General features: G+C 39.4%; 2 protein-coding genes across 3 annotated transcripts; both read right to left on the bottom strand.

Moving 5' to 3' along the window:
- Nucleotides 1–726: 726 nt before the first annotated feature.
- Nucleotides 727–11070, bottom strand: puf60a (poly-U binding splicing factor a). 2 transcript variants are annotated; one of them, XM_067253708.1, is made up of 11 exons: nt 10958–11070; nt 9661–9756; nt 9408–9503; nt 8418–8468; nt 8044–8205; nt 7465–7557; nt 6671–6884; nt 5099–5289; nt 4550–4664; nt 2211–2452; nt 727–1749 (listed from the first exon to the last, which is right to left on the bottom strand). In XM_067253708.1, the coding sequence occupies exons 1-11, from the start codon at nt 10976–10978 to the stop codon at nt 1450–1452; spliced, it is 1581 nt and encodes a 526-aa protein (XP_067109809.1). In that variant the 5' UTR covers nt 10979–11070; the 3' UTR covers nt 727–1449. The 2 variants fall into 2 exon arrangements, with proteins under 2 accessions (XP_067109809.1, XP_067109810.1); XM_067253709.1 differs by having other exon boundaries at nt 4550–4661.
- Nucleotides 11071–12789: 1719 nt separating this feature from the next.
- Nucleotides 12790–20820, bottom strand: ankhb (ANKH inorganic pyrophosphate transport regulator b). The gene is made up of 12 exons (XM_067253693.1): nt 20722–20820; nt 18631–18847; nt 16995–17113; nt 16730–16813; nt 16255–16425; nt 15889–16027; nt 15269–15357; nt 15009–15104; nt 14222–14351; nt 13887–14010; nt 13522–13621; nt 12790–13184 (listed from the first exon to the last, which is right to left on the bottom strand). Exons 1-12 carry the CDS (start codon nt 20818–20820, stop codon nt 13083–13085), a joined length of 1470 nt encoding a protein of 489 aa, XP_067109794.1. The 3' UTR covers nt 12790–13082.
- Nucleotides 20821–21405: the final 585 nt, after the last annotated feature.

Here is a 21405-nt window from a genome sequence, read left to right as displayed (position 1 = left end):
GGTGAAATGTCCAAGACGGGTCTCCGTAGCTACGTTTTCCTTTCTGTAATTTGGATTTGCTTGTGTTGCTAAGATAAAAGCATGACCGGTCAAAACAGAAAACTATTAGCTTTAAACATGCCACCCTAGACAAATACTATCCTTGTGTAGCCTACATTTGCGCGGTTGTCACTGAATGGAGGCGCTGGTTGGAATATAATTGTACACATTTTTAACATGTTAGCTTATGCGTTATGGGCATTTATACAAGTAACAGAAACTGTTTACTGTACCTAATCGGCGAATCTATTTTAGTGTCTACATAATGTGCTCAATGCAGAACACAAAAATCAACCCAAATAGCCTGCACTTAGGTTATTCGCCATTCCTAAATAAACCGTCCTTGAGTTAACAGTTGTAATCAGTGCCAGCCCCCGTTGCGTTCTTTCCAAACAAAATGAATTAAACTAAAGAAGGGAGAAACGCTCCATGTAAACGACAAGACAAACCAAACAAATCCATGACCTAAATCCGACTTTGGGTCTGTAATTACATTCGATGTATTTGGCCTGAGCATTTTGTCATAGGTCTGCAATGTAAAAAGTACATACATTTACTATTATTCCGTTATATTGTATAATCTCAAAAAATCGTAGCCTTCTGCGTGATTTACAAGACGCAGTTCAGCCCACCAGTCAACAGCCTTTCCACTCACAATCAGGCCATGGATTCTCTTTATTGACCTCCTCTACCACAATCACTGTAAAAAGATGGGAGAGCTTTGAAGATACTAAGAGCTGTCATTTCATTTTAGGATTTGCAATGAAGGTAGATTTCACATCAGCTGCAATGTTTGAGTAACATTTGTCATTTTCCGTAGGCAGCCATTAATTATTTTCAGAAGAAAATACCTTACTCCACATCATGGAATGTCATTTAAAATGGGACCACTGTATAATTGGTTTAAATAGTGTACTTGTAGATTTCCCATTTGTATTTATTATAACAAACTTTACACATAACATATTATAACACTTTGAACATAATTTTAAGAGTCTGTTTGGGGCTACTTAGACCAATAGATTTATGACAACAGTTCCCTAGCAGAGTTGACTCACCCATCAGAAAAGGTGTAACAGAATAAAAACTACAATAAGAGGGAAAAAATACATTGAAATCAGTAAAAAAAAAAAAAAAAATCCAGTCCTTCACAGTAGGCCACAGTCATAAAATTTAAAAATACAAATCCATGAGCTTCTCCTTGCCAAGTATGAATCTTCACAGGAGCATTAATAATATTAATATCAACATCAATAAAAAAATATTACAGGTTAAAAGGAGGCCAGCATTACAAATTGCAGTGTGGGTCTACTTAATTTATATAACTTTATGTGTGTGTGTGTTTGTTGGAGACAGAAAATGTCAGAGGTGTTGAGGCTGTGATAGTTGTCAAAGGGCTTCCTGGACAGTCTATGCAGAGAGATCACTGTTGTTAAAACGCTCCTGGTCATAAATCTCAGCGATAACCTTCCGGCCACCAAACCAGCGGTTATTTAATGCCTCAATTGCCTTGTTCATCTCAGTGGCCATTGAGAACTCTACAAATATCTTCACAATGACCTCGGCATCATCCTCCTCACCCTGTTTTTCCTGGTAGATGATGACCCGGTTGACAGCACCAAACTTGCCACACTCCTCCGTTACTTCACCTTCCAGGTCATCGTCAAGGTCCTCTGGACCAACCATGTTACGCAGCACCATCACTGTGGACTGGGAGGAGGGGGTATAGTTTAAGGAAAATGTAGGCAGAAGTTACATTACCAGTTATGACTAAGTGTAATTGGCAAAACAAGTCAGTGAAGAAGGTGTTCCTAATTCTTACTAAAAGCTAACTTTTATGTGATTGGGGACCATTTCATCAAATTCTGATGACCACTGCAACTCTTAACTTTACCAATGCACTACATTTTTTTACTCAATTCAGGTTTCAAGGTTTCCATTTCAAGAAACTTGTCCATTGCTGCATACAGTTGTACAGTGCTGTGTAAAGTATGAAAGATGAAAAACATTTCTAGGCATTGGTAGATGAAGGGTGGTTTGATTTAATAAGGAAAGGTCTTCACCTAAATGATTATCGCAATATTTGTATGATTGCTATTATTATCCATGAATTATTTTGTTTCTAAACAGAATAGGATTTGCCTATCACACAGACCTGCCTGACCCCTTACCTCTTGTTTGCGGAGAAGCTTTTGCATGACCATGTGTCTAGCACTGCTGCCAGAAATGCTCATATGCTCTTGTTCGCTCAACGGTTCCTGGCCTGTCGCCTCTTGTAGAGCCTCTTCTTCCTTCTTCTTTATTATTTCCTGGACTATCAAAGAGGTTTGCAGAACTGGGGGTGAGGCCAGTACGGGATTAACAAGTCCAACCTGAGGCAGCATAGGCAGGGTGGGTCGTGCTGGAGTCACCCCTGCAACACAAACAGAGGGAGGCAGGACAAAATGGTCAAACCCCTCTGTGGTAGGTCAGCCCCAGAGGAGCCTCCCCTAGCCCCAGGCCAGTGCCCGTATAGGAAAGAAGGCCCTTAGGCCAGGAGCTTTTCCCAAAATGTCTGGCTGGGGTATGGGCTCCTGTCCTAACAATTTCAATATAACGCATAACTTCCCTCTTCAGTAGGAACTATGAAACTGTTTGGAATTATGAAAATGTGGATTGTATTTTCGATGTGCTCTCTAGGCTGGCATTAAACTTTTCCTGCTCAAAGATAAAACAAATATATTGGGCATGGACAAAGGGTGAATGGCAACGAATCTGTAACAAATAATCTCTTCACACTTTATATTGATGTTCAACAGTGACCTTGATTAGAGGGATTTTTATATATATGTAAATTAATTCTAACACTGATGCTTGGTAAACTGAATTAGTGGCAAGACATTGATTTGTTAACTTCGATCTAAAATAGAAGTACTGGGATTTCTGATAAAAAGGTATAGCACTGTATACTCATTAGTTCTTACTGTAGAGTCAAAAATAGACGATGCACTTTGCTTTGTCCCCCACCACCACCCGTAATCATTCAAATGGTCCTTCTGAATTGATACGGTGCAAACCAAAAGTCAACTCCACAAAACACACAGGATCTGAGACTCACTGGCCAATAGGAATGAGGGGCTATGTATATGAGGGGAGGGGCTAGAAACAGTCCTCTTCACACATGGTTGGTCAGTGTGCAGCAAAGGGAGGGGATTAAGTGGCCACTGGTGCGATTGTGGATTCAAGAGGGAGGGGAAGAAGAGAGAGAGAGAGAGAGACAAGGAGAGAAGAGACAATAAAAGAGAAATCTATTAGTTGAGCGGTCCTTCAACAGGCTATGTACAACTAATACACAATAGGAGATAACAGCAACCTGGCTCACATACAGTGGCAATTACAAATAAAACAAACTTTGTGAAAATGCTTGGTTGAACATGGCAAAGAAAACTCCTTGGTCCATCCATGGATGGATTTTTTGAGTCATACTAACAAACTAAATCGGTTTTAAGCAATATGAGCGATACTTAATATTTGTATAATTCAACTGAGTTACCAAGAAGATAACACTGGTTGTGTATGTATCCACAACTGAACAAAGTAGAAGGGCACACCTTGGGACAATACCAATCTTCTTACGGGTTTGCTCTTGAAGGGAATAGGTGTGAATAGGCATCTTATATATTCAGAAATTATTATGTATTCCTAAATTCTTGTCTGTAACCTTTCCTTTATAAAATATATGATCTGAGAAGGGGACTTTTATTTAGCTACACAGGTGGAAAACTCACAACCTGCACACACCAAATGTAACTATTTATTATTGCACTACTTAAATGTGTACTTACCTGGACAAATGCTATTCTTATAAATCTAACTCACTGAGGGATATTTTATATATCAAGAAAAGCAAGACAATAGATTAAATTGCCTCACTGGTAACTGAGGCACCAGAATATGGTTTGGTAGTAGCATGAACAGTTTGACTATTTTTATAAATACTAATCTTCAACAATTGTGTCTGATTTTCCATTTGACTCGACATCTGTAAGTTGGCTGGTATCAATTGTTTGGATTATTGGAAGTAGGGGTAAGCAGGAAGGCAAGTTAAGCCAACAAAAAGGTGAAAGGATGAATGACGGTATGAGTTCACACACTACTGAACCTGGTGTTGAGAAAGTGTGATTAATGCAGCTTACATTACCTCTGAGAGGGGTGGCAGAGTTTAGTAAGAAGCATCATTGGAGTTGTATTAGGACTAGATTTGTCTGTTGGGGAACAACTATATTTGATCACACCTCAACATACATCCTCTTGGATCTTTAGAGTGGTTTCAGGAAGAGCCATTTCAAGGCTAAAGTAGTATTTTGAAATTAGGTACATCAAGGAACGACAAAGTGGTGGCGCTACGTTGTCATTCTAGATTGTAGTCTGTAAGGTTAATGTTTCCATCTGGCATGATTGTTGTCCTACACAAGTCATGATAGGTATGTCGTGGTTCTTTAACTGGTAAGTGTATGTTGTGTGATCATACCTGTAATGACCCCTGGGGCCTGGGCAGCCATCACAGCCTGGGGCAAGCCTCCCAGCTGCTGAGAGAGGAGGGCTGGTCCAGCCAGTGCTCCCAATACTGAAACTCCCACCGCCTCCTGAAACACCCAAATTGTCACGTAACTTTCCCCACCCAGATTCAACAATATGGATCTACAATGCTTAACAATTATGTATTGGTTCCGAGTTTGTTTCATCAGAAGATTCTTTTAAATCTTGCTGGAAATGTGTATTGGTGATGATAAAACAAGACTACAATCAAATAAAATACAAACAGCATGACATAATAAATACATCCCATAAAGACTTGCATAACACGAACACATAAGCAACTTACAACGTATAATGTCTTTATATTATCGGACGCCAATCTTTATCTATAATTTCATGTTGGGAAACAGCAATTCCTAAGTAACTTTCACAGAAGTAACTTTTGCTCTCAGACACATTTAAAGAAAGCATCAATTTCATGAAAGTATATCTAAAAGGCTGAGTTGTGCCCAGGCCTAGTGCCTGGCTCTGTGATGTTTACCTGGGCGGTGATTTTGGCAGTGGCAGCAGCAGCGGCCACAGCGGCTGCAGGGGGAAGTCCACCAGGAGTAGTTGGGGTTAGCAGGGGCATGGGAGGAGTTACAGCCTTGCCCACACGAAGGTATTGACCACCTAAGTCAAATAGATTCATGGAGGACACTGCATCTTGGGACGACTGGGCCTTGTCATATTCTTTAAAAAGGATGTCAGATAAAAACAGAGATTGTTAAAATCATGTGCATTACAATACCTTAACAGCTGGTTGTATTCAAACTGAACAGACAGTGGCCTCTTGAAGGTTTGGAGTGTGCATATTTAGCTATGTCAAAATGGACCATACTTAGACAAAGTAGCCGACCCACTTTTCCCACTGTAATTTAGCCAAATAAGTGTAGACCCACTCAGACAATTGCTACATTCATCATCTTATGAGAAAGTTGTGATGCGACATCTGTTAAGTCATGCTACTGGAAGCTAAGATCAACTTTATATTTCTCTCCAATGCACAAGATTCAAAATCTAGCACAACGTATTAATACCCAATACACTAACATGTAAACATTTGTTTTAAAAGGTTATGCATGTTTCTTCCACTTTCCATTTTAGTTCCATATTGATTGATTCACACATCACCACGTGATGACAAGAGGATATGACAAAGTTCACACTATTGCAGTTCACATTTTTCAGTTCAAGTTTTAACATTAATTACAATTACATGTGATAGTGCGGAGCAGTATTATCATCCTCCGCTTGCCAATCAAGTGTGGATCTTGCCTGAGTCTCATGTTCGGCACTTTCTATACTGTGATGCCTCTTCTCTACAGCGCTGGTTTTTGTTCATCCTGGCATGTCTTAATAAAGAGAGAATGTGAAAAGGAGAATGAACTACCTATCTCCTTACAAAAAAGAAACAACTGAAATGAAACAACTTTAGCAATGGAGGTCAAAGGCACTGCAATAGCAAATGATTGTGTTGTGGTGTCATGTGTTCCATACACAAAGAGGTGGTGTTAAGTATGATTTGTGGGGAATTTGACAGCAATATCAATATGCTTTTACACCTTAGTTACACCACAGTGAAACACATTCAAAATGTACATTTGAGGCATTTTTCTCCTCTTGCAAATTATACTTTCTCTATATATGAATAAACACCCATCTCAAATAAATAAATAAATAAATAAATACATCAATTTAGTGTCTATTTCTTGGACATTATTCTACATATAATGGTACCATAATTATTGATTGTATCATTTAGACATGATATCTGTTCTAAATGAGAGGAACCTAAGAGAAAAAGGGTTTGCCGAAAAGAGCATCTGTCTTTTTTAATACTGGATTGTTTATCTATTTTCTGCCATGCCAGATGGTAGATACAGTTCCATTCTCCTCAAAATACGTCCAACATTTTTGAAAATGTTGCTTATTTAAAGTACTAAATAAAAATACTGTGGTGGAGAACTATTCAAATGTTATGTTCAATTGTATGTTAATGATGTTATATTCAATAGTTATTTAACTTATGTTTGTCAAATGCAAGAGTTGGCCAAGAGACAGTTGTCCTTACCAATGAAACCATAGCTCTTATGTTTCCCTATGGTGGGCTCTCTTGCCAGTGAACATGACTTAATCCTGCCAAAAGCCTCGAAAACACTCTTGATATCCTCATCAGAAAGATCAGGGTGAACTGATGCCACATAAATACGATTAAAGGCACGGGCCTCTTCTGCCAGCTGGTCGATGATTGGCTGGGCCTGACCGATGTTACTTGGTCTTCCCACCTGGTGATAAAATGAGACAGTAGGCAAAATGTTGCAGGTTATTAATCAAAAAAGTTTTTCATATCAGATTTTTTTTCCCAACTTGATTTCCATCTTGACAATATGTTTACTATTTGATTGTTTTTCTTTGACAATGAAAGACTCACAATTTAATCATTCACATAATTTTATCCTTTGCATGTTTCCTCTGAATTTCTGAATCCACTGCACAAGGGTAGTACAAACAGGCATATCTCAAAGGGAGTGTATTTCATACAGAATCACTTCCTATGATGACATAGTTTGTCAAAAAGGTATTGCCATGACATAACTGTCTTCTAAACATGGTTTAGAGGCCTGGTTAATAGTAATGCTAAGTGTAAGTCTTATATTCCAGTGACAAACAAGTCAGTTACTCTTTAAAATCAACATATTTTCAAATATTTCAAATGACAAAAATGTATCATTTCATTGCGCTCTCAGCTATTATAAACAGAAAAGGCTATATTGAATCACAGCATTCTATCTCTGACATTAAGCATATCACCTGGTTTTCTGTACTAGTTCCAACTAAACCGAATGGCAAGAGACAAGAACTCGCCTTAATGTTTCTCCCTCCTAGCATGACAGAGTTCATCTGCTCCAGGGCCAACTGAGCAGCCTCCGGCACCTCATACTCAACAAACGCGAAACCCTGTGAAAAACTTGAAGGTGAGCAAGAAGAATGTGTTTTATCTGGATGGGCATCAATGTCCGGTATTTTCTTGTCCATGGTCTGCCCTCTGCAGACAAAACCCAATACAATCATTTCAAACGTTCTAATTCCACTGTAATGACTAATTCAAGCTATGCAAGTTTAAACCTGAAACCTTTTAAATGTGTATTTTCTGACGCCTGAATACATTATTGCAACTATTCAGAATTCCCATCTCCATTTTGACTGCACACCTTTTGTCTGGCAGTGAGGCAGCCAAAAATGCCTTAAATTGTTAAAATATATTTTGTATGTATGCATACATCTATGAAAGAATGAGGTCCATTGGGTTGTATATGTTTTTTAAATATCTCAATTAGAACAATGGTTTTAATTTAAGAAAGTTGGAGTCATTCAATTTGTGGAAAAAGCTAATTCATCAAAATACAATGTAGTTTAAAAGCACCAAAAAAATTTTGCTCAGACCTTGTGTTTCATTGTAACAGAGTCCCATGACATGTCAATGCTCTTGATGGGGCCAAAGGGCGCAAAGGCCTGTCGGACTGTGTCCTCTCCTAGCTCGTAGTAGATGGAGCCCACATACACTCGGCACATGATGGCCAAAGCCCGCTGTCTCTGGGCAGCCACCTAAAAGCAAAGCACCACACACTCAATTGAGTGTGTGTGTGTGTTCGATTGTTTTTCCAAAAATGTGTCCCTAGTTAAAAGCTATTTTACACTCATACCGTTATAACTCCATTATCGAGTCACTTTTTTCAAAAATACACACAAATATACACTAACAATATCCACATATCTACTGTACAAAAACAAAAACAAGTTAAAAGAATTTAACTTACGGACTGTAATGGTGAGAGAGGATCTCCAAAGCCCATCGTCAGTGAAGCCATCTAAAGGAAAAAGTGATTGATCCTTAAATAAAAATTGTGAACTATTTCTCCAAGTCAGCGCTTGGCAATAATAGTTCACCACCATAAAATAATTCATTCACTGATTTAGGACTGTCCCTCCAATGCAGACATCACAGCAAAACAAAAATCCTACTACATGCTGAATTTCCTGGTGCAGTACCATAGACAGCTCCTCCAACCTGAAGGCTGGCCAAAACAGTGGAGGTCCAATGAATGGGTCTGTCTGGCGGCAAGAACACCGTCTAGAGGTGACTGGGAGCAGTCAGACTCACTTTCTGGATTATCAATGTAGCATTTCGGTCTCTTTTTAATAAACCATCGACTGTCAGAATTTTTATGTAAGCAAACAATGTCCCTTGCTAGATATTTTACCTAAACCCAATTGTTTTCCTTTGGAAGCAGTCAGCAACAGATCTGCTTTCTCTCACTGTAAAAGCAACTGGCTTGTCAAAATATCCCGTAATCTCAGGAGAGAACCGTGGAAAATAATTGAGCGGTGCCTGCACGTATCTACTGTTAATGTGTCTCCTGAACAATGACAGGAGTAGTTGCATTGTGTATCCTCTTCTGCTCAAAACATATTTTCCTAAAACTCGCCTACCCTTTGGGACCAAATCTGAACAGTGAGTACATTTGGTCAGTCATACTTTTAGCACAAGTCATTCTTAGATCATAACCGTGGGCCCAGATCACTAAGCGTCTGATACAATGCCCAGATAGAAAGTAGGCAAAAACTCTTAGCTCCTTAACTTTTTGGATCTTCCAGTATGCCCCGTTCAAAGATCTGTCAAATACTTCCACTGTTAACAAACCTGCTAGGGCTAATGGTAGCTAACAGGATAAGCTCACTTGGGTGACACAAATGTTTTCCTTCTAGTGCTGAAAACAAATGTTTGCCATTTAGCCAAAGCTCTTTACCTGAAGGTTGGTGAGCTGCTGCTGTTGCTGCTGATGAGCCAGGGTTTGTTTAACCAACACACTCTTAATGCTCTGCTCCATAGCATACTTTTTTGCCTGTTTGAAAGAAAGACAGGGAATTACCCAAAGAGGACGTGGAATTCCAGTTTTGGGACCTTGTCCTAGTCTTCAGTTGTTAATTGAGCAATGTCTGCTATGCTGTGTATGACAAGGCAACAAAAAAAACATGACATTAAAAGCCAGGGAGCCTTACCTTTTGCAGTGCTTCCTGCTGATCCGGGGTAAGAGGCGGTAGGCCAAGCTTTGAGGCGGTGCTCTGTCCATTCTCCATCATCAGAGTCTCACCTCCCTGCAGACACAAAAGCATTTTTAAATACAGAGAGATTGTCCTCCAATTACATATGGAACTAGCAAGAACACTGGCTGAGCTGGACTAACCCTAACTTCACTTATAGAGAGTCATCTTAAAACCATGCAGTTTGCCATGCCGCAATTTAGACAGACAGTTCGGCTCACTCTGGGTGTAGTAGTGTGGAAGAAGTGCACCTCTCTGTCCAAAGCTACAGTAAAACATTACAGCACATTGCACCGGAAGACCTGTCCCTGTGGGTGAACCAAATCAAGGTCAAACCCTCCTCTATGACCCTAGAACCAATGTATAATATACATTCATTTGACAGCAAACAAATCGACTGTATGCACTCTAGATCTGACATGGTGTACGCCAAAAATACACATCTCAAACAAAAATGTGGTGTTTATTTTTCTGCTTGATATGTTGTTTCATGTTTCACAATATTAGATAAGTAATCATGTTTAGAGGTCAAGGAACAAGTACTAATTTTACCTGACATTAAATCAAATTATAAACTAAATATCAGACAGCTTATATCAAACTATAAGCTGTCACCTGCGTTGTTTAGCTAATAGGTAGCTAGCGTCAACACTGTTAGCTAAAATGTAAAGAGTTAGACTAGCAACCAATGAAAAGACAAAATATATTGCTACTGTAATAGTTTAAAAGAAAGTGGCTTTTCAAATTACATAATAATGTTTGCTTGAAGTTTGCATGCTAGCACAGGTAGCCTAGCTTGATAACGAGATAGCAAGCATCCTTGTTAGACTAGTAGCTAGTGCTACTGTACTCGCAACACCAACGTAGATTTGGCTGCAGCCGATATAGCTCTCAAGTCGTAAAGACAAATAGGTAGATTAGCTAGGCTAACAATTTTAAATTCTCTGGGTACTGTAGAGCTAGTTGTTATGGCTAACGGTTCTCGTTATTATAACGTAAGCTAAATAACCGAATAATCAGTTTATTACTACTGTGTATAGCAGTGCTAGCAAGTTGTTCGGTGTTGACTGTGCATGATAGGCTGTAATAATAGCTATCCAGCTAGCAAAGAGAGGCTAGCTAATATTACTATTAATATAGAGGGCAGTGAATAGAGTAATCAACATACTTTGCTATCAAAATCCGGTTAAATATAACAATGAACCGTGCATGTGGTTACATATGGTTTTCAAAACAGCATTTTGACTACATTTACCGCAGAAACTGCCACCGCCATGAAGCGCTCCTTCGAACCGCAAGGCTCACACCGCCAAATGACACCAATGCAAGATTTCTTCTTCCTGTCACGACGTACACAGTATTCGGCAAACTTGCTTACCGCCACCAGCTGGAACACGAAATAATGTAATACAGCTGTTAAGAAATAAAGGAAAAGGTAAAGTAGACAAGAAAGTAAACATGCAAGGCGGAAAGGAAAATATTTAACAGAATCCAATCGTCCTCAACCTTGATCAAACACCAGGCCAGAATCCTGAAAGGGCGGACACTCAGCTTCCATCTATCTGACAACAGCTTCTCAGGGACCAGCCGCGCACCAAACAAGTGACAGCAGTTGACGTATGATCACCAGTTTGGCAACAATGTTCACCATGACATCGATCATGATGTATACTGTAGTGTAGGTCACTTGGTCCTGATCTTCTCCAGTCCAGTACCTGCTTACTGTATTGTTCCTCTCCATTACTTTTTACATGTTGGTAAATTTTTAAAGCACATTAAGTGTGGCTGTTATCCTCACACACATTTCTAGTGGATTGTACCAGTGGAGCAAAAGGATAAATACCCTGGCTTTATTCCAGGTATTTTTGAGAACTTCATGGGAATTGGAAATTGCATGGTCCAGATCAGTCGAATAACTTAATTTAAAGAAGAGGAGATTTGTGTTTGAGTAATCTGCTTCAACATGAGAAGTATCAAAAATAGAAGAAAAAGGTACACCTGTAACAACTTTTACACCCTTTAATAACTTCAGAAGGGAGTAGATATCCCTATTTTGTCATTTACAATAATCACAGTATTTATATTTTTGAGAGAGCTTAATCAAATACAAATGGCCCGACTATAGGGGCTTTCCTATCCACTAAAATCTATAGAAAACATACATCCCTTTCTTGTGCATTATAGTTAATGGTGGAAATTTTACACAAAAAAAGTTAAATACACAATAGTTTGAGAGGTGAAATTAACAACTGTATCTAATCACACTGTATTGCTTCATGGAGTTACATCCTGAGTTAAATGTATAAATAAATAAGAACTGTAACAAACCTGACTGAAAAACAAAAAGAAAAAAAGAAAAGAAGTGTACAGTCTTCACCTGCATCTCAGTCAAAAACATAATTCTAAAAGGATCCATGTTTTAGTTAATCAACATTGATTATAATTTTTTATATCATCAAAGAATCACACACACACAGCTATCAGATAGCAACTGAAAAACAAATTTATACCCTAATAGATATGACTGTTTTCCGTTTACCTTATTCTAATAAAAAACAGATTTTTTAACCAGGTATAAAACTGTAAAAAAGCTAAATAAATATTAAGTCTTAAAGTCACAGGACTGTGACTGTGACCATCATTCAATCTCAAAGTATTTGTCTACATTCAGAGATAAAATGAAAGATATGTTTCTGAAGTAATTTAAATTTTACAGTACATTGAAAGAAACATTACTTTAAGTTCTCATGTTTGTTCATTAAGGTCAAGGACGGCAGCACAAAAAAGTCTGGCGAACACAGAGAAAAGAAAAAGTGTGCGACATTGCTTTGGTACAAGTTAGTTTCTTCTCTGCATTACACTGGCTTTGCAAGATCCAAATGAAATTTGGAAGACGCAAGTATGCATGTGCATGGTGTTTGTAAAAATGTACAAATGCCATTTAACTGTATTTACCCAGCAGCCTTCAACAGATAATTTTGCAGCACAATATATTCTGTGTGTTCATATATATATATTTTTTTTTTTCTTTATGAGTGTTAAATTAGCAAGCCTGGGCATGTCTCAATCAATATGGCTGAGGTTCGATTACATTGAAAAATCTGTTAAGTGCATTAAATAAATTGAACTGTGTTAGGCATACTTAATATAACTCAGAGGTTAACAAGTTATCTCTGATAGCCCTGATATAAATATTCAACAATAGTGATACATCCTCTAAGGGGTACTCTTCACAGGTACTTACAAATCTTAGGGTGGAAGGGCTGCTAAAATAAATTCGAAAACTGCACTCAAAGTAAACAAGTGAGAACTCCATGTACTAGACTTCAGCACATCCCCAACAGTATACATCAGCTCAATCATCAGCTCTTCCTCTCCTCTCAGTCCACAATGTCATCTTTTTGACTCAAAGGCCGCAAGTCATTCATGGGGGTGGAGTCTTCTCCTTCCACTGTCTCTTCCTCCGAGTCTTTCTTTTTCTTCTGCAGGGACAGAACATAATTTAAAGAACATCTAGGTAATCCATTTAAGGCACCTTTTTAGTCATCAAACCTGTTTTTAAAGCTCACTCAGAATAACTTATTGCATGTCATTAATCGAAATTGGGCAATTTAAGGATTGCCAAACTCTGAATCACATGCCATATCTCAATTGGGATACATACATTCAGTCAATACTTAACTATTTTTGTATCTCTGGATGTATGATCAAATAACTCGAGGAATTATATGAGCAGTGACCATTTAACCCTTGTTTTACTGTAAAATTTTAAAAATTGAGTTATGTACATTATTATGATTATTATTTCTATATCCTTACCTGTTTTCGAAATACATAGCAGGATGCTATTGCCACCATTATTGACTCTCCAAGGAACCCAGCAAGGAGGGAGCCTACACCCAAACTTGCCCCATGCACGCTGAAACAATAATAAAATAAAATCACAAACATGGCTTACACTAGCCAAGCCACCCAAAAACTAGCAATTAGACAGCACAGCGGACAGTGTTTATTCTGAGGTGGACAGTATTTATACTGAGGAGTGAGTATACCCCCCCCCCCCCTCAAGAGTAATTATGCTCTGGAGTTAGTTAAACAAATTAACCTTGATTACCCTCTTGTGTATAAGAACTCTAGATCGTGAGCTAATCACACTGTAAGGATATTTGGAAGTGTGCACTCACCCCATATAAGGTAATACAATGAGGCTTGTGATGAGGACAATGATGCGAAGCACTGAGCTAGGAGCAAGGACAAAGGTCTTCTTTAACGTCATCAGCCAGCCAGTCAGGTGAGCCCGGATGGTTACTGCATTCATGGTATATAGGTAAATCATATTACTGGACAGCTAGCTTTCTATATGAATGTTGGAGAAGTAGAGTGCATCTGTTTACTTAAGACAAAACACTACATAGCAAAGTACTGAATGTGTATTTATGTTTGTTTGCGTTCAGTTTTGTATGAGTAGTTGTAATCATGTTACAATGCCTTTGGAAGGATCCTTGATGTCTTACACTACCTGGCACTGGGAAGAAGGAGAAGATGAGCAGTGGGGGTATGCAGAGTTCAGCAAAGGCTTGGTCCACACCAATGATGTCAACCAGGATCCTCTCAGATATGTGAGGGGTCCAGAACACCAGAAAGCAAAGCTGGGTAACAACAAAGGGGAACAGGATTCAACAACAGTAAATAAAATAAAACTGTTAGGAGTTAAGAAGAGGCTATACTGTATGCTACACACTATACGATACTGTATGTTTGTTTGTATTTAACTTTGTATTATTGTGACATCCTAATTTTGGGTTCAAACATCCAGAACATATGTATTCTAGCCGTGGCTTCCCTTTGGCAGCCCAACTGTAAACGAGAAACAGCAAGTATTGCCCACTCTCACAGCTTTTACCCAGTCATTCATTAGCCAGCACCGGGCAGATCATTGACATTCTTCATATGAGGCATTCTTCATATGAGGCAAACTGTCAGGTTTAAATCAGATTAAATCTAAAGGGCACAAAAACTATCAACATGCAGACTAGGTGTTTTATTTAGCTGATGGAAAAAAACGATGTCATGTTTTTTTTGTTGCTATTCCCCGTATAATGTGTTTCAAGCACAGTAAATTTAGAGGTGACTGGGTCATGAATAGACCATAGCATCGTAGGTTCACACATGAAATTAAAATCCTTTATTTCATGCGTTTCATTGAACAAAACCCAATCCATGGCCCAAATCACATAATAGTCATACTATTCTGGAAAACCCATACCTTTGACAACATAAAAGGTTGGCTGTCACATTGGACGTACCGTTATAGAAAGTGCAAAGCACAAGAAGGTGAACTTCTTGATGTGGGACTTAGTTACTGTTGTACCGCTGTTGGCCAGTTTGGTACTGGGATTATTCTGGGGGCATGTTGAAGAAGGAACACATTATAGGAAACATCTTTCTGGTCCTCCAAAACCTAAAGAATCATTCATTATTGGGCACTTATTCTGTACTTTAAGCACTCAATCTTATCCCACAGGAGTCTCTCTGAGTTTCTGCAGAGTAATAGATCTTGTCTTACCCTGTCAAAGGCTGGATACACCGCCCGCAGCTCTGTCAGCCAACCATATGGCATGTGACCCACTGGGTAGGTTGCGGTCAGAACTGCCACTGCCTGCCAAAAACACCAAAACCACAATATATTGTGATCAACAAAGTCAATTATACAAAATACAACACAACTTGCAACAGCAACCTAATAAACTGACAACTACGGTCGAGCAGTGTATGACATAAGCACAGGTTTTAACACTTAACTTAAGGAACCATAGACTTGTTCACAAACTTCAAACAAATATGGCACCCTCTTAACATGACCACTTGGGTACTGTATGTCACTGAAAAGCAGTTACGTGGTGGAGTTGATTGGTGCAGTATTTCAATTGACAGGTAATTTTATTCAATTGAACTGTTGTACTTACAGTACATTTAAGGCATCGACTAGAAAACAATTGTACAGTTTGTAGCCACACTTATGCACCTGCAAGATCACCATGAGTTGCAGTTATTTCTATATAATAACTAATTAATGAAGGAAGTACATAGAACAACATTCTCTTTGTGGAGCTACTGTAACTTCTGTTTTTATGTTTCTTCATCATAGAATTGGGTACACTAAAGGGTCTTGGGTGAGAAGGTCACTTGCCTCTGTGGCTGCAGAGCTGCCCTTGAGGTCACGGGACACAAAGAGGTTGACAATGGGTCTACTAATCCTCTGCATGGCCAGGATCAGAGCCAGAGGCCACCAGAAGCTTAGCATCTTCTTGATGGTGGTGTCTCCCTGTACGACAAAAGAAACGTGAATAAGCCAATTTTATACTCAAGGTTTGTGGTCAAATGTTTTACCCCAGCATGCGGATTAGGCGCTGAATCAAGCTCATTTTAAATGGGTCCTCTTGTACCCTGAAGTGTGCAACAGTGTGTCGTCTGTGTTTCCTTTTGAAGATACAAACAGGATCGAGTTTTACCTGACCATACAGTGACTTTTTGACTTTTGGGGCGACCTACCCCAACTTCAGGCCCACTGGACTCTGGTATTCTGTTGTGGATGTTGCGATAGTACCCGAGGCCCACGATAGTGAAGCGCACCAGAGCACCCATGTAGAGGGAAAGGATGGGGATCAATAGAGGCTCTACACATTCCAGATGACTGTGAAGCAAGATGGTCACAAAGACAATCTACAGGGAGGGGAGAGCAAAAGCATCAAGCACCGGCTACACCGTTCAGCTTTTTAAACACCTACTCCTATCGTGACATCGCCCAGTATGTACAAGGCTCCTGATACATTATTGCACTGCACTTGGATTAAATTGAGGACATTATAAAAACGTTTTTATAAGATCATAGTTCCACAGTGCCGATAATTCTAAAAATAATAATAAGTTAGACCCTGTAGCTCATAAAGATAATATACAATTGAAATTACCACTGTGATACTTTGCAATTATTCCCAACTTAAGAACTTTTATGTCTGATTCTTACCTGTGCAACAACATCAGATATGGAAGCACATCCTACAAGAATACTGTGTTTGTGTTTCAGAAGAATGCCTGCATGTGTCCAAGCCTGGAACAGACATCAGGCAAATACAATATCATACAATCCATAATGTTTATTATGATGTAGTAAGCATTGAAGGCATGACAAAAGCACGTTTTCTTCAAACAGTATGCCCCCCCTTCCCTCTCTCTCTTTATGACTTAACAGAGGTAGCGGATCCAGTTGGCAGCTACCCATGGGCACTCACCATGGCATCGAGCAGAGGGAATACTGCCAAGTAGAGGAAAGCCCTCCTAGTCTTGTTACCCACCGAGTCGTCAACATGATGGAGCTTGTTGATGATGTAGTAGCCCAGCTCTGTGTAGGCTAATGGAACAGAAATTAGGTTGAAAACAGGTCAGGGAATTCTAGGGATTAGACTGTACCATTATCAGACAACTGGTTTATTGTTGTTACAGTGTGTGGGAGGGTGGGCAGGTGATATCATAACACTTTGATAGATAAATACTCTGCCTGGGAGGAGTACGCAGCTGTTACTACCCTGAGGAAGATGGTTAAGGTGTGTTTCACAGTGGCAGCACAACACATGCAGTAGGTCTGAAATATTTCACATTTCAGGACCCATAGAATGGATTTAATGGTGCCACTACTTGCCAGATGACAATTCAGATAACCACTCTGATCTTGTAGGTCGTCTTAGGGGGACTGGTGTCTGTCAGACGTCTCTACTTCACCTAAAGACCCCAGTGTATAGCACTGTCGCTGGCCCCACCTGAAACCCAGGGAGTAGCCCAAGGCACAATCCCAGACCATTTTTTCAAACTATACTAACTTAGATAAGGCCGTGCAAAGCTCCTTCAACCAATCCTACCATTATGATGCAAGTACAGTCCTTATCTCCATTGTACTCTCCCGAAGCTTGGTGTTAAAGAAAGCTTTATTTGTGTCTAACCACCTTCAAACAACCTCAGAACAGTCATGCAGTTTGTTGACAAATGACAATCCTCCCCATACTGGAATGCACTGATGTAACTATAGGTATGGGTGCTCTTGAGTGGCTTGATCAGTATAATGAACGATGAGTATGGCCATCAGATCTGCCACGAATGCTTCTTAACAGACCAGGGGCGTTGTTAGACATAGAACATAGACCTTTTTTTCTTCCAAGTGTGCTGCGCACAATTCACTACTCAGCTATAGAAACTCCCCTTGCTTAACCCACTATACAACAGTTCAGGGACGCAAGTTTGATATCAGCTTTGGCAGGGACATTAATAGTTAATGCAAGCGTAAACATTTTTTTCACATTCATTTGAGCGCAAACAAAGTTTTTTGGAGCTTTGTGTAATATTGTTTTTATGTTTTAGTCAAAATAAGATGATCGGTAGGCCTATCATTTAGAAACTTTCTTTCGTTTTTATTTTTTATTTTTTTTAGCCTACCTCAATTCTGACTTGTGTGCCAAGTCCGACACCTGGCCTTTGTTCTTTGCCTTTGTTATGTTTATTCATAAAAACCCATGTTAGAGTAATCTAATCCAACGCTTACCCTACCCAAACCAAACCTGTTCTTCCAGGCAGATTCAGCAAAAGTTTCCCTAAACATACATCCCTGGGTCACTCTTTCCTTTTAGCTACAGTCAGAAACTAGAAAAAGTTCCAAAAGGCTCAGGAAAGTTTAAAGTATGAACCATCATCGTGGTCATTCTTCCTTACATGTTCTTGGGATATGCTTGTTACTGTCTCTATAACTTTGTCTGTTGGGCTGGTGCCATGTTTACAGTGATGTGCTACAGTGTTGTGTTCTCTGTCATATGTGCCACAAACGTGCTGTGGTTCATCTGATTTCTCCTGGTGTAGTTTGTGTTTGTGTACCAATCTCACCAATAAGAATGTGAAAGATGATGGCTATCGTCCCTGCTGCAACCATGCACAGGACTGCTTTGGTACGGTCACGTTTGCTGTTAACAAACACCAAGCCCACGTTTTTAAAGTCGCTCATTGGCCCTGTGAAGAACTTCATCAGGGAATAAGCCAGCCCATAGCTTGCCAGCATCTCTACTGCATCCTCTTTGACCGCCGCAATCCCCCTGTTTAGAGCCTGTAAGGAAGGGTGAAGGAAAGACAGAAAAAGCAGAGGTGTGGAAACAAGAAACATTTTGAATTAAAGGTTTTATTGTTATGTTCACTAGTATGCATTGCAATAACTATGTGGTTAAACACCACTTGTTGTTATGATACCCTTTACCGTATGACCTTATAGTTTATAACTTTACCAACATTCAACAGAGTTGAAGTAAAAAGTTTACATTAGAAAGTTGTTATTTCAGCTTTAATTTACTTTCCACTTAAAATGAATACAAAACTGTAGCCCCTATCCTGTTCAAATCATATTATTATGACAGTAATGCCCTAGCATGACACAGCAATGTATACTATAAACTGCCATTGCTATACTAGCCTATCCGTTGTTTAGGTTGCTAACCTCAGTTCTCACCCCTTGATTAACTGGTGTACAATTTCAGAATACTTCAGCCTACTTGTTCATAGTACAATATCAGGTGTTGGCAGATATTATTAATTGCTCCACCTGCCACCTAACCCATTTTCAATGAAAGCAATCTAACCAAAGATAGTTTTGTTTTGGTGATGGAGTTAGAAGTTCTATCCTTACCTGTCTGAAAAGGTACAATCATTTTTAATGGCAGGCATCCTAATGCAAGACCTTGAATCTCTGACTAGATATAGGATAGCTATTATGAATGAGATTGAGTGGCTGAGAGAGTGAGTGAATAATAAATACTATAGATTAATCCGATACCCCACCACAATGTATTTAAGACATGAGGGACTGAGGCTTTGCGTCATAGAAAGACAATCACTGTACCAAGCATTTCCCAGTTTGCGTTTTGAATCCAGTACAGTCAAAGTTTGACATTTACATCTTTGTGGTCAGGGTTGGGGAAATTGTTACTTCAAGGTTAGTAGAACAAAAAGTATTGAAATGCAGAGTAATATTACTGAGAGGAACATTCAACTGTAACCGACTGTATTTAGAGCTTACCAATAGGTTTTTCTGTACTGCTCAACTAGTTATTGTTATTGTAATAAATTGTAAGAGTTCTTATCGCAATATAAACCTTGCCTGGCAATGTACAACTGTCGAACTGTCTTCCAACTTAAAGACCTAATTAAAACCAGCATTATCCAGGTCTATGTATAACAGTATAGTCAGACCATGCACAGAGAGACACTTAGCTATATAACTTCCTGGTTTATGGCTTCAATATAAAACAAATAAAACAGATCTTACAGATCTTACTCTGAACTTTTCCCAAATAAAGTGTCATTCTAAGATGTTCCTTTCATTCTCCTATTTTGCAAGTACCTTTTTAATGTTTCAAGCAGAGATGGTTCATTTGTTGGGAATCACAAATTATTTAAACCTGTTTTGGTTCATATAACAGGCCATACCAGCCCACAAGTTACTAATTGATGACTAAAGAGTAGGCCAGTGTTTTGTTACTTGTTTTTCTCTTTTTCTGCACTTTGGAGGTGACAACACAACACGTGTCCGAATCAGGCCATCCAAAACTGCATTATCATCTCTCAGTTTTTGCATTGTCCGTTCCTGAATACGAGCTCAAACGTATGCTAACGGCCAACTGTTACACACAGTTGAAGCTCGGGCAAACTTGTTTGTGGTTGTCTACACCAATGGCTATATTAATATTGGACAGCTGCATGAAAGACGCGAACGAGCACGCAGAAAGCAAGCAGGTCTTCACGGAAAATAATTGCTTGCTATTAAAATACTAGTGACACAGTGCATCTCATATTGAAAACATACGCTACGCATGCGAACAAAAACATCGGTCTTGTTCCAAAGTGCGAGGCAGTGTGGCACCATTTTTAAGGCTCATCAAGTCATGTTTAATCTTTTCAATCAGATTCATAGAAGGAAGAATAACTTGCCTGTTCTCCTAGGTCAATGGATATGTTTGTGATGGCGAGAGGAATTAGGAATCGGATAAGAGGCCAGTAGTGAGTTAGTCCAGGGAATGTCACCTTCATATTGGAAGGATGAAAGAGCTGCGAGCATCAGCCGCTTGTTGGTCCAGGAGTGAGGAGGAATAAGCGAGTCGCAGTCGCCGCCAGCTGTTCTCTGTATTTTCTAGCAGAAATCCAAAAAGATGGGGTCCATCCCTGCTCTCATACACAACAACAGCATCAAAAACAATGATCTAACACAGGGACAGAGAGGAGGGCCACCAGAAATTTCTGCTGACGGTCTCTCCATTGTTCATACATCAGGAGAGGAAATAAATACATAAAATCATGCTGTGGAAACACTGCCCATCCCACTCACTGAAACGCATAAATGTATGAAACTCGAAGTGAGCACTGGTTTGGAGGCCGCTTTTTTCTTCTGCTCTGCGATGCCTTTAGCAGCAGATAACCCATAATTCACTGATAAGTACTTAAATCATCTCATCCTCCCGCTAGAGCACGTGGGGTTACCACAAAAAACACTCCTCTTCTGGGCGTCACGAGTTGCGCACCGAAATTATAACCTACCTTTGGACCACTGAACGGCAATCGCAATTGAGTGTCATACTTATAAAGGCTGGTGAAATCAAGTTGCAAAACACGCTTTAT

This window comes from Osmerus mordax, chromosome 16, assembly GCF_038355195.1.
Source record: "Osmerus mordax isolate fOsmMor3 chromosome 16, fOsmMor3.pri, whole genome shotgun sequence".
Classification (NCBI taxonomy): domain Eukaryota; kingdom Metazoa; phylum Chordata; class Actinopteri; order Osmeriformes; family Osmeridae; genus Osmerus; species Osmerus mordax.
This window is presented reverse-complemented; position numbering and strand designations above follow the sequence as displayed.